This window comes from Carassius carassius, chromosome 22 (assembly GCF_963082965.1).
Source record: "Carassius carassius chromosome 22, fCarCar2.1, whole genome shotgun sequence".
NCBI classification, from domain to species: domain Eukaryota; kingdom Metazoa; phylum Chordata; class Actinopteri; order Cypriniformes; family Cyprinidae; genus Carassius; species Carassius carassius.
The window spans coordinates 12,125,450-12,138,072 of NC_081776.1; the positions used below are offsets into that span (position 1 = coordinate 12,125,450).

General features: G+C 35.6%; 1 protein-coding gene across 4 annotated transcripts; it reads right to left on the reverse strand.

Moving 5' to 3' along the window:
- Window positions 1-2,226: 2,226 nt before the first annotated feature.
- On the reverse strand, window positions 2,227-12,239 carry def6c (DEF6 guanine nucleotide exchange factor c). 4 transcript variants are annotated; one of them, XM_059505306.1, is made up of 13 exons: window positions 12,076-12,239; window positions 10,446-10,586; window positions 9,278-9,460; window positions 8,026-8,253; window positions 7,661-7,807; window positions 7,464-7,572; window positions 6,721-6,938; window positions 5,005-5,112; window positions 4,159-4,325; window positions 3,940-4,078; window positions 2,899-2,982; window positions 2,711-2,768; window positions 2,227-2,554 (listed from the first exon to the last, which is right to left on the reverse strand). In XM_059505306.1, the coding sequence occupies exons 1-13, from the start codon at window positions 12,169-12,171 to the stop codon at window positions 2,394-2,396; spliced, it is 1,839 nt and encodes a 612-aa protein (XP_059361289.1). In that variant the 5' UTR covers window positions 12,172-12,239; the 3' UTR covers window positions 2,227-2,393. The 4 variants fall into 4 exon arrangements, with proteins under 4 accessions (XP_059361289.1, XP_059361290.1, XP_059361292.1 ...); XM_059505307.1 differs by having other exon boundaries at window positions 5,005-5,106; window positions 12,076-12,238; XM_059505309.1 differs by having other exon boundaries at window positions 10,483-10,586; window positions 12,076-12,096.
- Window positions 12,240-12,623: the final 384 nt, after the last annotated feature.

The following is a 12,623-nucleotide window of genomic DNA, read 5'->3' on the forward strand; positions in this document are numbered from 1 at the left end:
TACACTTTTGGTACTTATATATATCTTTAAGGAACCAATATGGATTCTAGGTACAAAGGTGTGTACCTTTTTTCTGAGTGTGTGTATGTGTGTTGACACTTTATAAGATAGTGTAGATCTTTATAAGATATGTACAGTATATAGACAGATGCCATATTTGGCCACTCCACACAGAGAGGTGTTACTGGAAAGCCTCGGGTTGTAAAAACCAGCAAGAATTAAAAGAAACAGGATAACCTTTCAAAGGTGAAAATGTGATGGTTTGTTTTATTAACTAGGGTGACCATATTCTCTTTCCTGTACACGTCCTGCCTAAAATATCCAGTGTTTGACTTGAAGCAGCTATAGCAGATGGCTACAATGTACAATGTCTGCATGTTATTGGTCAAACTACTTTTCGGTCATTACCTTCAGCAAGTATGAAAACAGCAAACCCCAACCTGTATATTTTAGGCAATACTGAAATCCTGGCCCGGACCATAGACTGTAGACTGCACAAAAGGCCAGGATGCGTACAGGAAAAACAGGGATGTAATGGTCAGAAAGTTACCTTAGTTCCAGAACCTGTAATATTAGGTAAATTGTTTGATGTTGTGTTACTGTAGCTAATGCCTTTGTATTGTTGTATTGTGCTAGTATAAATATAAATAATCATATATGCATATAACAATGACTGCAGACAGAAAGTCAACTTGTTCGAGTGTTCACTAACTGGCTTTGACTGTTCCAATATGGTGGACAGCTTACATACAGCAGCCCATAGAAAGTCTTTAATATGGCAACTACATATACATATCTAAGTATGAAACTACATACTTCTCTCTAGTGACGTATGCTGGATTTCTCCAATCACTTAGTCCACTTAAAGCCCGCCACTTTCTTACAATGGACTCCAAGCTTGCATTCAGACCCACTTCCCACAGGTAGAAACCTACCAAAACCATAAGAGGAAAAGATCTGTATCTGGAAAAATCATGGCCACAACTTTTTTTTTTTACAAAGATAATTTAGTCAGTCTGTTGAAGACCACTGAAAACTAACAGAGAAAACCATTATTCATTCTCAAAAGAGGCCTCAAAGCCACAAACTCAACTGTTCTTTCTTGCTGGCCTCCATGGATCTACAAATAGATTGCATGATTCCTTTAACTTTTTTTAGCACAAAAAAAGGGGGTGTCCTAAATGTTTCGAACATGATTAGCAAAATAAAAAGTATGTCAATTGGATTCTCAGAATGACTTGTCTCCTGATCTATAAGGCTGGGGGCAAGAAAATGATGAAAAAAGTAGATAGTGTATATATGCGGTCAGTTTTAGTCTTGGTTAATGTGAAACTTGAGCTCAGACCAAGCGCCCTTTCTACTGACCACACAAGAATTACACACTGTAACAAAAACAAAAGTATTATCTAAAGAAGTGGGTTCTCAACCCGGAGGCCAAATTTCTAAGAGAGCCTCAAGATGAACTAAAGTGATTAGAAAAAAGACAAACATTTAAATTAGAAAAATTTAATAAATTAAAATAAGCTAAAATAACTAATGATCAAAATATAAGCTGACATATGTCTTAGTTTAATTTGGTTATGCCATGTTTAAAATATTTTCTTGTGTAAAAATTGCTGAAAAATTGGTATTAGTATGTAAAACCATAAATAAATCACAAATGACGACAAAAGTCACAAATTCATTTGTAATGTAAATGCTGAAGAATATTAATATTAATACACTACCGCTCCTAGTTTCTGTAAACACAAACGTTTTCATTACAGCAGAAGCACCAGAAATATCTTAAGGGTCCTTCAAATCTTTTCTTTGTCAATGGGGAACCTTGAAATGGAGAACCACTGATTTAAAGAGTTAAAGCATCTGTTTAACTGCTGCCATAAAATACCATCTGAATCTATTCTGACTATTTATTTTTTTTGGGTAACACTTTACAATAAGGTTTATTAGTTAACGTTAATTAACTACTTTAGTTAACATCAACTAAGTCTGAACAATACTTCAACAGCATTTATTAATCTTAGTTCATGTTAATTTCAACATTTACTAATGCATTATAGAAATCAAAAGTTGTGCTTGTTAACATTAGTTAATGCGCTGTGAATTAACATGAACCAACAATGAATGACTGTATTTTTTTTTAACTAACATTAACAAAGATGAATAAAAACTGTAATAAATGCATCGTTCATGTTAGTTAATACATTAACTAATGGAACCTTATTGTAAAGTGTTACCATTTTGTGCATATTAAATAATAAAAAAAGCTGATTGCTATGTGCATAAATAATAAAATAAGACTTCGACCTGCAGCCAAACTTAAACACACTGGGCAAACCAGCTGTACAAAACACGTATAATCTATTATAGATATACAGATTTAGGACACAAATTTAGGAATCCTGTTCTTCCTCTTCTTCTGTTGGTGATGGGCTGTAACCATTTCCTTTTTCTTGAGTGATGCCTGTTTTAACCTTAGCAATGAACTCTGAGCTGGTGAGGGCCTGGCCCTGTCCGAGGCAGGTGGACTTTACTGGCACATGTTCGACTTTGTCTGTAAAAGAGCAGACAGGTAAAAAAAAAACAATGATAATAAAAGCCATTTATGATTGTGTAGATATGATCAAGCGGAACATATCTTGTTTATTTCATATGACGTACCAAAACTACTCAGGCCATAAAAACATTAGTGATTGACACTGTATCTTACCTCCTGGTGTGATTGGCTTCATGAGGTGGTTATGCTGAATTTTCCAGTTCTTAAGCATCTGAGTGGTATAGAAATACATAGAATATGGCATGGGGTCAAAAGTCTGATCACTTAAAGCAATATGGCATGGTCATTTAAGTAGCACAAATGGCCTTTTTTGTTAGCCCCACTCTCTTCTAGTCTCTCACTTCTGTGTTGTGCTGGCTGCTCTCCTCTGATCGCTGGATGTTGGGTGGTGTTGCAGTGGAAGTCGAGTCTTGGACAGGTATCTCCTACAATAAAAGGTGTTTGTTAGTGTACTATTAAACAAGTTGTAATTAGAACAGGGCTAATTCAGCCAAGCAATGCTTCCATTAAATCACAGCTTCATGACTGTGTGAACTACACAGGAACATGGACTTCAGTCAATTATAAAAAAAGGTATTTACATGAAGAAATCTTAAAGACAAAACTGTTTAAAAGGATAATTCTGGTCCAATTTTTGGTCCAAATCTCATTTACAATTTTCAGTTATCGAACTGGTTGACAGTGTGTCACGAAATACCGTTAAAAAGTTTGGGGTCAGTAAGATTTCATTTTTTTTAATCTTTATTCAGCAAGGATGCACTAAACTGATCATTATTAACGGCAAAGACCTAATTTTACAAAATACTTGAAATACATGCTGTTTTTTTAATAATGATAATAAATACATAAATAATAATAATTGTTTCTTAAGCACCAAATCATCATATTAGAATGATTTCTGAAGGATCATGTGACACTGAAGAATGGAGTAATGGATGCTGATTCAGCTTTGCCATCATAGGAATAAACTACATTTAAAAATATATTAAAACAGAATTTTACTGTATTGCTATTAATATTCATTCTGAAACTCTACTCTACTTTTGATCCTATAATCCAGTCTTGGTAAGGATAAGAGACTTTCAAAAACATTTGAATAATCTTGCCAACCCTAAGATTTCGAGTGCTAGAGTGCATCACAACCAAGGGCACTTGGCCTTACTAATGTCATAGAATATTATTGTTTTAAATCAGTACTACAGGTCATCACACAGGGCTTGATGGACACATTCAATGAAATGTTACCAATACTAACCCAGCAGCAACCCCCTATACCCTCATTCACTATTCTCTACATTGCTCTACTAATATAGCCATATAACCATACAACACATCGTGTCTCTTTACTATCTTTATTTCTCCACATCAGCTTAGTCTCTCACCTCTGTGCTCTCTTCTGTTGGCTGACTGATGGGAGATGTCGTGGTGGAAGAATCCTCCTGACTCCTCACAGCAGAGGTTTCCAGCTGACTTTGATAAAGGAGAACCTCTACAAGTTTCTTCTGCTCCTCCTCAAGCTGCCTGCATGTAGAAATGAAAGAAATCAGAGCGTCCTTGTGTGTTGGCAAAAGTGTGATGAAATAATATGAGATTAGCAGTACCGCTCCAGTTCCTGTCGGATTCCGTCTTCTTCTAAACGGGCGTGAATCTGAGCATTGAGTGCCTCCTCCAGTTTAACTTGTGTGAGTTGTAATTCATGAATCATTTTCTTCTGCTGCTGTACCTCCTTCGCCATCTCAGTCAACGTAGCGGTCATCTTCTCTTTGGCCTACTTAAGCAACTTAATCACTATTGTTTCTAATGCTCTAACACTACAATGTCCTGTCTTTATTTATAATGCTCAAATGTCTGGGGTCAGTAAGATTTGATGTCTTTACGTTTCAAAAATAATTAAATTGATCAACAGTGACAGTAAAAACGTTTATAAGATTGCAAAAGATTTTGTATTTTAAATAAATCCTGTTCTTTTGAACTTTCTGAGATTATCACAGAATATTGTTTTTAACATTGAGAATAATAAGAAATAATTCTTATTAAGCACCAAATCAGCATACTATGCATTCGGAAGGATCATGTGACGCCAAAAACATTTTTTTCCATCACTGGAAGAAATTACATTTTTGAAAATGTTTTACGATTTTTTTATATTTTTATATATTATATTTAACAATAGTGCTGTTTTAACTACAATTTTAATCAAACTAATGCAGCCTTTGTGAGACCTATTTCAAAAAAGACTTTAAGACAAAAGGAATCATACTGACCGGTAGTGTATCAGAATTAGTATATCATAATGTTATATAACTGAAATTGTGTTTAAAGTAAAAAGATTTTTCATAGTAATGCAAGTGCATTAATGTGCTAAAATGTGTTTAAGTGGATGTAGTGTGACAACACTTATTAATGAAACAGGATGGTTAAAAAAAAGCTGTTTTTCTCAGTCTGACCTCTTTAGCTTCTTCAAGCTGTCTCTCCAGATCTCTCTGTATTTTCTGCTGTTTCTCTCGCTCCTGCTTCTCTTCCTCTATAAGCTTCGCCTCCACCTCCCTCTGTTTCTTGGAGGACAAACAAAAACACATGCTCAGAATTTTAAGACAAAATAACACAATACTGCACAGTACATACTGTATACTACCAACGATTTTTTTACAACAGTATGAACAAGTGAATGAATGTGTTAAAAATGTGTTTTGAGAAGCAGATGTAGTGTGACAACACATTTTAATGAAACAGGATGTTAATGTATTCATTTAAATAGTCAACCTTCAGCCCTCTAACTCGTTTAAGGTTGAGGGCCGGATCGGAGAAAATGTCCCCTTGTGCGGGCCGAATGACCTTTTTGTTAAACTCTAGTTTGCTTAATTACATTAATATTAACCATACAAACTACAATATAATTTACAAAAATGTATATGTGTGTGTATATATATATATATATATATATATATATATATATATAGAAACCTTTTTTTGGGGGTGTTATTTTAGGGGTGTGCAATATTGACACAACATGATATATATATATATATACACATCATCTTAAAAAAAAAAAAAAAAAAAAATCCTATATGTGTGTGTATGTACAAAGATTAATTCAGTAACAAAATACTCAGTGCTGCACGGAGACACACAATTGGTCTTACTTTGACCTTGTTAAAAACTTTTCCTTGCCGAAACAGAGGTAGACAGCATTGTGACTAATGTAACATACTTAATACTAGCATCTTTTTAGTTGAGCTATTGTCTAAAAGCAATCGCGCTGACATTCGGAAAAGCAACACTCTTGTTATAGTTAGACATTACTTAACGATCATGACATAAATATTAAAAACAATAGGCTACAGGGCATTTTTGCCTCATATCTTGAATTATATTGGAACCTGATAGACTTCATCCGACACTGAAAAACTCTCACAATGTTTTTTTTTTTTGCAAAGTTACAAAATGTCAGTTCGCACATCATTAAAACAACAGTTAGGATATTAGTACACGATAAATATTGCACACTCCTTGCTCATTTACTTTCTCCATACGAAGCTGTCCAGTGCGTCAGAGTGTAACTTAATATTAGTCACGAGTTGTGTTTAAACTTACATGTTGGCTTCCATCTCTCCTTAAATAACCTGTCCGTCGTTCCAGGCCAAATGTCTTCTTTTGGACATGTTTAAAATCACAAGAAAATTGCCACACAAGCATCAGTTACAACGCAGCTATCACCATATCCTCATGCTGCTCGAGATTCTGGCACCGCTTTAAAATGTGCATGTTAAGTGTCCAGACTCCCGAGGCGTAATATCAACGTAAATAAATTAGTAATTTGTTCCTCTTTAAATTCAAAATAAAATGTTGTAGCGAACTGATGTTTAATTTATTATTTTATATTATTGTTGAAATCCTCCTGCGGGCCGGATTTGACACCTCTGTGGGCCGTGTTTGGCCCGCGGCTCGTATGTTCAACACCCCTGCTCTAAGTAGTTTGTTGAGGCCCCTGGTTGAGAACCACTGCTATATTATATACTGCACTTTTCAGAGAAAAAGTAGGCAGATCAAAATACTGCATACTGTCCACAGTACACATACTGTTTCCTGCAGATATAATAAGATTAATATGAAAGCATGCTATTTCGAACATTTCCCTTTTGCCCTATTCCCCCATCAGTTACTTGAGTGGTGCTTTCGATGTGTGGCTCCGAGCTCTTCGTCTCCCCCTGCTGCTCCGGAGCAGAGTGCTGCGGCACCTCAACTGCAATGGGTTCACTGTGGCTGCTCTGGTTGTTCTGGCTTCTTTGAAGGATTTCTCTCTGCTTGCGCCTGCTCAATTTCAGTTCCTGATGGAGAGAGCTCTTCCCCTCGGCCCTCAGTCTCAATGCTGTCTGAATGGCTACAAAGCAGGAAATGATCGTTTAAAAAACAGGACACTTCGACAAGAAAGTAAGTTTGTTATTAGTAGTGTTCTAGTACTTAAGACAGGTCTTGGTTCACAGATCATCAAAGACCATTTTTTTAAAGTCTTGGTCTAGGCTTGTCTTGGTCTCAGACTAAGAGGACTCAGGATTTGTTTCAAGACCAGTCAAGACCACAACAGTGGAGACTTCAATATATCGCCAGTGCATTGACAGATTTATTTAATACAATCATTAATGTGACTGGATGTAAAACTTTGTGTTTCAAATGCAATCAATACCTAATTAAATAACGAAATAGCAATAAAACAAATTTTGATTTATACCAGTGGATCTCAAAACTGTTGATTTTTGAAGAACCTCTATTGTCCACAACTATATTTTAAGGTCCCCTCCTTTCACCCAAAATGTTTTAGAGCTTAGCATGACTAGAAAGGCATAAAAATAACCAAATACTAAGTCACGGATTAGGTGGTCTTGTCTACAACATGGGCGGCCCTTACCTTGTACCCAGTCTACTCTCTGCTTCATGTCTGAGGCACTCATCTCATAGGTCCTTATGGGAGTATTCACACAGAACAGACAGCGGCGCCCTTCTTTATCAGAGAGATTCTGAGTGTGATGACGAAAGTGAGAAAGTTAGGAGGCCTAATGCATTTCGGATATTTATTTTACAGTGGAATACAGATTGCTGATCAACCTCCACCACACTGCCCTCCTCCAGCAGGACCTCTCCTTTCTTTTCCTTCAGGTCCTCGTTGACATAGTACATCAGGCTACTAGGCTTTAAAACAAACCAGCGCTCCTGCCAGTTTCTGCGAACGTGCCCCTTCTTTAACAGGTAGCCCTGATGGATGAAGCAAATAGGAAACCGATAGAATGGTTCTAAAAGTTTTTTGTAAATGATTGTGTTAATGACATGCCATGTGTTTCACAATGCAGGAAGAACCAATCTACGATGTTGCGTGTAAGTAACATTATAGTGTCGGCTGATTCATAGATTATTTGTATTAATACAACACAATACAGCATCAACCTAGTGCACTGCACCCGAATCATCGTCACCTTTTTGATAATGCTGTGGTACATCTCCATAAAAACATCGTCCACAGCGAGACTGAAGGTCTCCTTGCTCTCTACATGCAAAAGCTGGCCAGCACTCAGATGTTCCAGGAACTCCCACACTGACATGCCGTCCTGAAGAGCAGCATTCTGGGACAAAAGTTCCTCCAGTGAAGTCCCATCCCACTCCAGACTCATTGCATTGGAGATTTTTGTCAGCAGGTACTCTATCTGAATTAACAGAGGCAAAAGAGCATTCATGACTTTGGGTTGCCACATTAGTACCTGCAACTTAAGAGCTGTTAGAGCACGTGCATTGGTAAGATATTTGAAATCTATATTAAGATACTTATAGACTACATTTAAGTTAAAATAAGTATCTTAACTATATATAAGTTAAGATACCTATAGACTATACTGTATATACTTACACATACTGTACTTGTTTATAGACTATACAGTATATACATGTATTGATGAGTCACACAAAAAATAATAATGAAATAAAATGACGATATAGTTTGGGAGTAATAAATAAAACACATTTTAATTTAATAAACTATATTATTTTAATAAAATAAAATAAATTTATTTATTTATTAGTAAACATAGGTTTGATTTTCTTGAAGGAAATAAAAAAACATGACAGATGTTTAAAACATGACATTTTATAAAGCGTATTTTCGAGGAGTTTCATTTGCTATATGCTAAAGAAAACCAAATGGGGATGAGACGAGAGAACACAGATGGCAAGAAATGCAAGTTACAACATCCTCAGATTTGGTTACTTGATAAAAATCTACTTTTGACATGTGTTATCATCAGGAAATCACCCCATCTATATGTAGTTCCATTTCTTGTGTCACTTCCTTCCTTAAAAAGCAACACCATGGTGTAGCTTCATACAACTTCAACTTTGCCTGAATAACAAACTTTGAGATTCTCAAGGTTAGAGTCATGCTTTTAGTGTCAGCTCTCACTTCAGCCTCATAAAACTGCTCTGCTCGGAAAAATAAGAATTGTCTCTAACCAATAGTGAGGAAGTCTAACCTGCATTAGGGGGTGTTCAGTGTCTGAATGCTTTAGTCTGATATTATTTATCTTTATATACATATTTTAAGAGATTTATTTATTTAAATGTTCTTTTTATTATTATTATTACTTCAGCCAGAGTCTGGTTTCATGTGTATCATTTCAGCAAAACTTATTTGCAACTATGCTTATCTGCTTCTGCCCCTCCTTCTCTCACTCTCACCTCCGGCTGAATGATGACTAATGGGTAACGGTCTTCAGAAAGCAGGTTGAACAGACAGAAGAGTTTGAAGCAGTCTTTGGGTGAACACAGGCCCTGTTGAACGCTGGGTTTGCAGTTCTTCTTTGATGTCATCGTCCAGCACAGATCATCAAAGGTTTCCTTGCAGAACGTCCCCTCTGTGGCCTGTAAATGAACACAGCACTATTAACAGCCAAGAAAACATCACCTGACCCACCATTTCCCAGTGTTCTATTAAAATGAGTTCATTATTTCATTAGTATAATTTAATTCATAACCTGTTTATGGCTTTATGTGGAGCACAAAAGCAGAAATATAAAAAATATATATTTTACTCTAAGAGAACATTTGCATGCTTTTCGATGCTATCAAGCTCAATTCATTGTAATTGCTTAGAAAACTATTTCTCAGTTTGTGTTTCATGGCAGAAAGTCAGTCACATTGATTTGGAGCAACATGAGGTTGAGAAATCTCTTGTGAAAAAGAAGCGCGCTCATTTATATCGAACCTGCACTTGGAGTGTACTTTAAATCTTAAAATTATAACTGCACTTACAAATTCTAATATTAAATAAAATTCCATTAACTTCAAAGAAATAAAAAGTACATGTGCTACTTAAAAAGACTACATGACTGTTTCTTAGCATGCTTTTAAATAGTGCACTTTATTAAAATGTCAATGGGTTTACATTAAACTACATTCTAAATTATTAAGTTTCAATTATCTTTCTGTAAAGAAGAACATTTATTTTGATGTTGTGTCAAACATGCAAAGTACTGATTATAATTTCAGTGTTATTAATTAGACACTAAATTTAAAGTTAATATATTTTAAATGTACTAAACTGCAGCTATATCAGTACAAATGTGTGATTACAATATATATATATATATATATATATATATATATATATATATATATATATATATATATATATATATATATATAAACATGACATACAGGTTTCGACAGAAAGTACGTAAAAGCATATTTTAGTTTACTATAAATGCATGTCAGTACATTCGGTGGTACACTAAAACCATATTTCAAAGATAATAGAAGTATAAAATGACAGAAAAAAAATGTACTTAAGATATATTTGAAAAGATTCTCAAATTCAAGTGTATGTAATTCTGGAGAATTACTAGACCTTTGCCAGAATGTATTTGTTGAGGTAAGGCATGTACCCCTGGTTGGACACAGGCCCATCATTATCGTCCTTAAAGTGCTCCTCTAACACCACAGGATCATGAGGAATATTCAGCACTGTATAGAGATTGTGTGAGAGAACCTGGTGAAGAAACACACACACACGTTATGTTTTAGATCATGATAGCCGCAATAACAGATAATCAAGACCCCACACACAAGAGGTAAGAGAGCAAGTGTAACTACAGCCTAGTGTGTTAGATATAACCGAGCTACCGGTTATCTTAAAGTGACCCCAAAAGGATGTGCAAACCTGAAAATGTTGCCTTCGATAACAAAATATCAGACCGAATGACATTTGTTTTGAAAAACAGCATAAGCACATATTTAAAGCAAAATATTTTTAAATGATACAAAAATAGATGTAATGTTCAAAATAAGTCAAATACACTTTCTAGTCAAAGTTGGTAGAGAAAATATCCATATTCAGTGTTAATTTGCGGTTACTATGCTAGGATATCTGTGTAAAATAGAGACGAACTGACTTTATACAGAACATCCACTAAAAAATCACCTAGAAACCGGATGGGTAGAATTAATGGCCAAAATGGCCCATAAAAATTAAGTTAACTCTTTGAAAAGGCATGACCTGCATTCGTTTAGTCACACTTTAGCTGTGAAAAATGAATAGCATTTAATAGCCATTTTATTGATATGATCATGGGACACTGCGCTGATATTATATGACACAGAATCAGTAGAAGGACTTTTATATAATATAAAATAGTAGTTCTACACACAGAAACTTGCAGGCAATTGCAAAAATGCTTTGTGTAAGAACTAACAAGTCTAGACGCATGTCTGTTTATGCCTAAATTTTTATCAAAGTGCCGACCTGGGATATGTTTAAACATGAGAAAGACTCTCAAAGCTGTATTATTTTCAAGTTCACCAACCAGTGATGCCATTCAGTTGCCCTCTCAATACCCATTAAAACAAACGGCACAAAGAAATAAGCTTTTAGATTATTTACTGCATCAGGCTGTGTGTGCACCCACCTAACAATATTTTGGTGACAAATAAGTACCAATAGTGAGCTAAATCTGACATTATATAAATATATGAATGTAATTCGTATGTATGTGTGTGTGTGTGTGTGTGTGTGTATATGAAGAGTTCAGATGCAAAAGCCTCTAAGTGCCATCCGGAATGTTCTTCTAAAATGAGCATTTTTATCAGGCACCTAAATTTATGTTCAGTTATTTCACATTAATTACATAAAATTATGGACATATAAACGCCATTAGAGTAAAATTACTGAACTTAAAACAAATTTCAGGTGGCACTTTGAGGCTTTTGTATATGAACTCTTCATATATATATTATATATATATATACACACACACACAAACACACACACACACACACACACACACATATTAATTATAAAAATGCTGAGTTTTGTTTCTGTTAGGGTTTGGGTCAGGTTTATGTTAGTAGTTTTTGATAACTAGCTCAGTATAAAAACAATATATCGCTACGAATATCCCCATATAGATAGCTAAGTAAAGTGTGTGTGTGTGCAAGGTTCTGACACGCAAGTCAAGTCAAAGGTACACAGGTGATCTGACCTTCAGTTGCGACTTGGACACTTTTCCGCTCTGCTCTACATCCAGAGACGTGAACGCGTACCAGATGGACTTCAGCAGCTCGCTTTTTAGATCCATAACGCTAGTAGCCTAATAATGACACATCCTGCTGACATTCCGAGACAGATACCGCTTCGCATTGCGGAACTGAGACGCTGGCTGCGATTAAAAACCTCCTGAGCTGCCTACCTAGGCAGCACTGTGGGTAACAAGGGCGCATGCAATGCAACATTCTGCGCGTCGTAAACGCGTTCCAAGCAGAGCTTTTACCGCAGCTATTAGGACTAGAAACGCGTCTATGAGGCCCAAAATGCTGTCTAGGTAGGCAGCTCGATAGATTTTGAGACGCAACCTGGAGTAAAATGCACCAGTTGGGAGGGGGCAGTGGTTACTACTTGTGAACTTAAAAACCTCAGTGTAGACCGCGAGTTTTGTTGAAGAATAATAATTTTTTTCTAAATTTATTTAGTAGGCTTTCGTTCGGAAGGCAGTGAAACTTCATTACGTGTAATATGATAATAATAGCCACA

Bases quoted from the DNA above. Each gene is read 5' to 3' on its own strand.
- def6c (XM_059505306.1), bottom strand. From the start codon at position 12,171: ATGGATCTAAAAAGCGAGCTGCTGAAGTCCATCTGGTACGCGTTCACG. The intron at 9,461-10,445 runs GTCTAGTAATTC...GTTCATTTACAG, and splicing joins ACAAATACATTCTGGCAAAG to GCCACAGAGGGGACGTTCTG. The intron at 2,983-3,939 runs GTGAGAGACTAA...CTTTTATTGTAG, and splicing joins CAACAGAAGAGAGCACAGAG to GAGATACCTGTCCAAGACTC.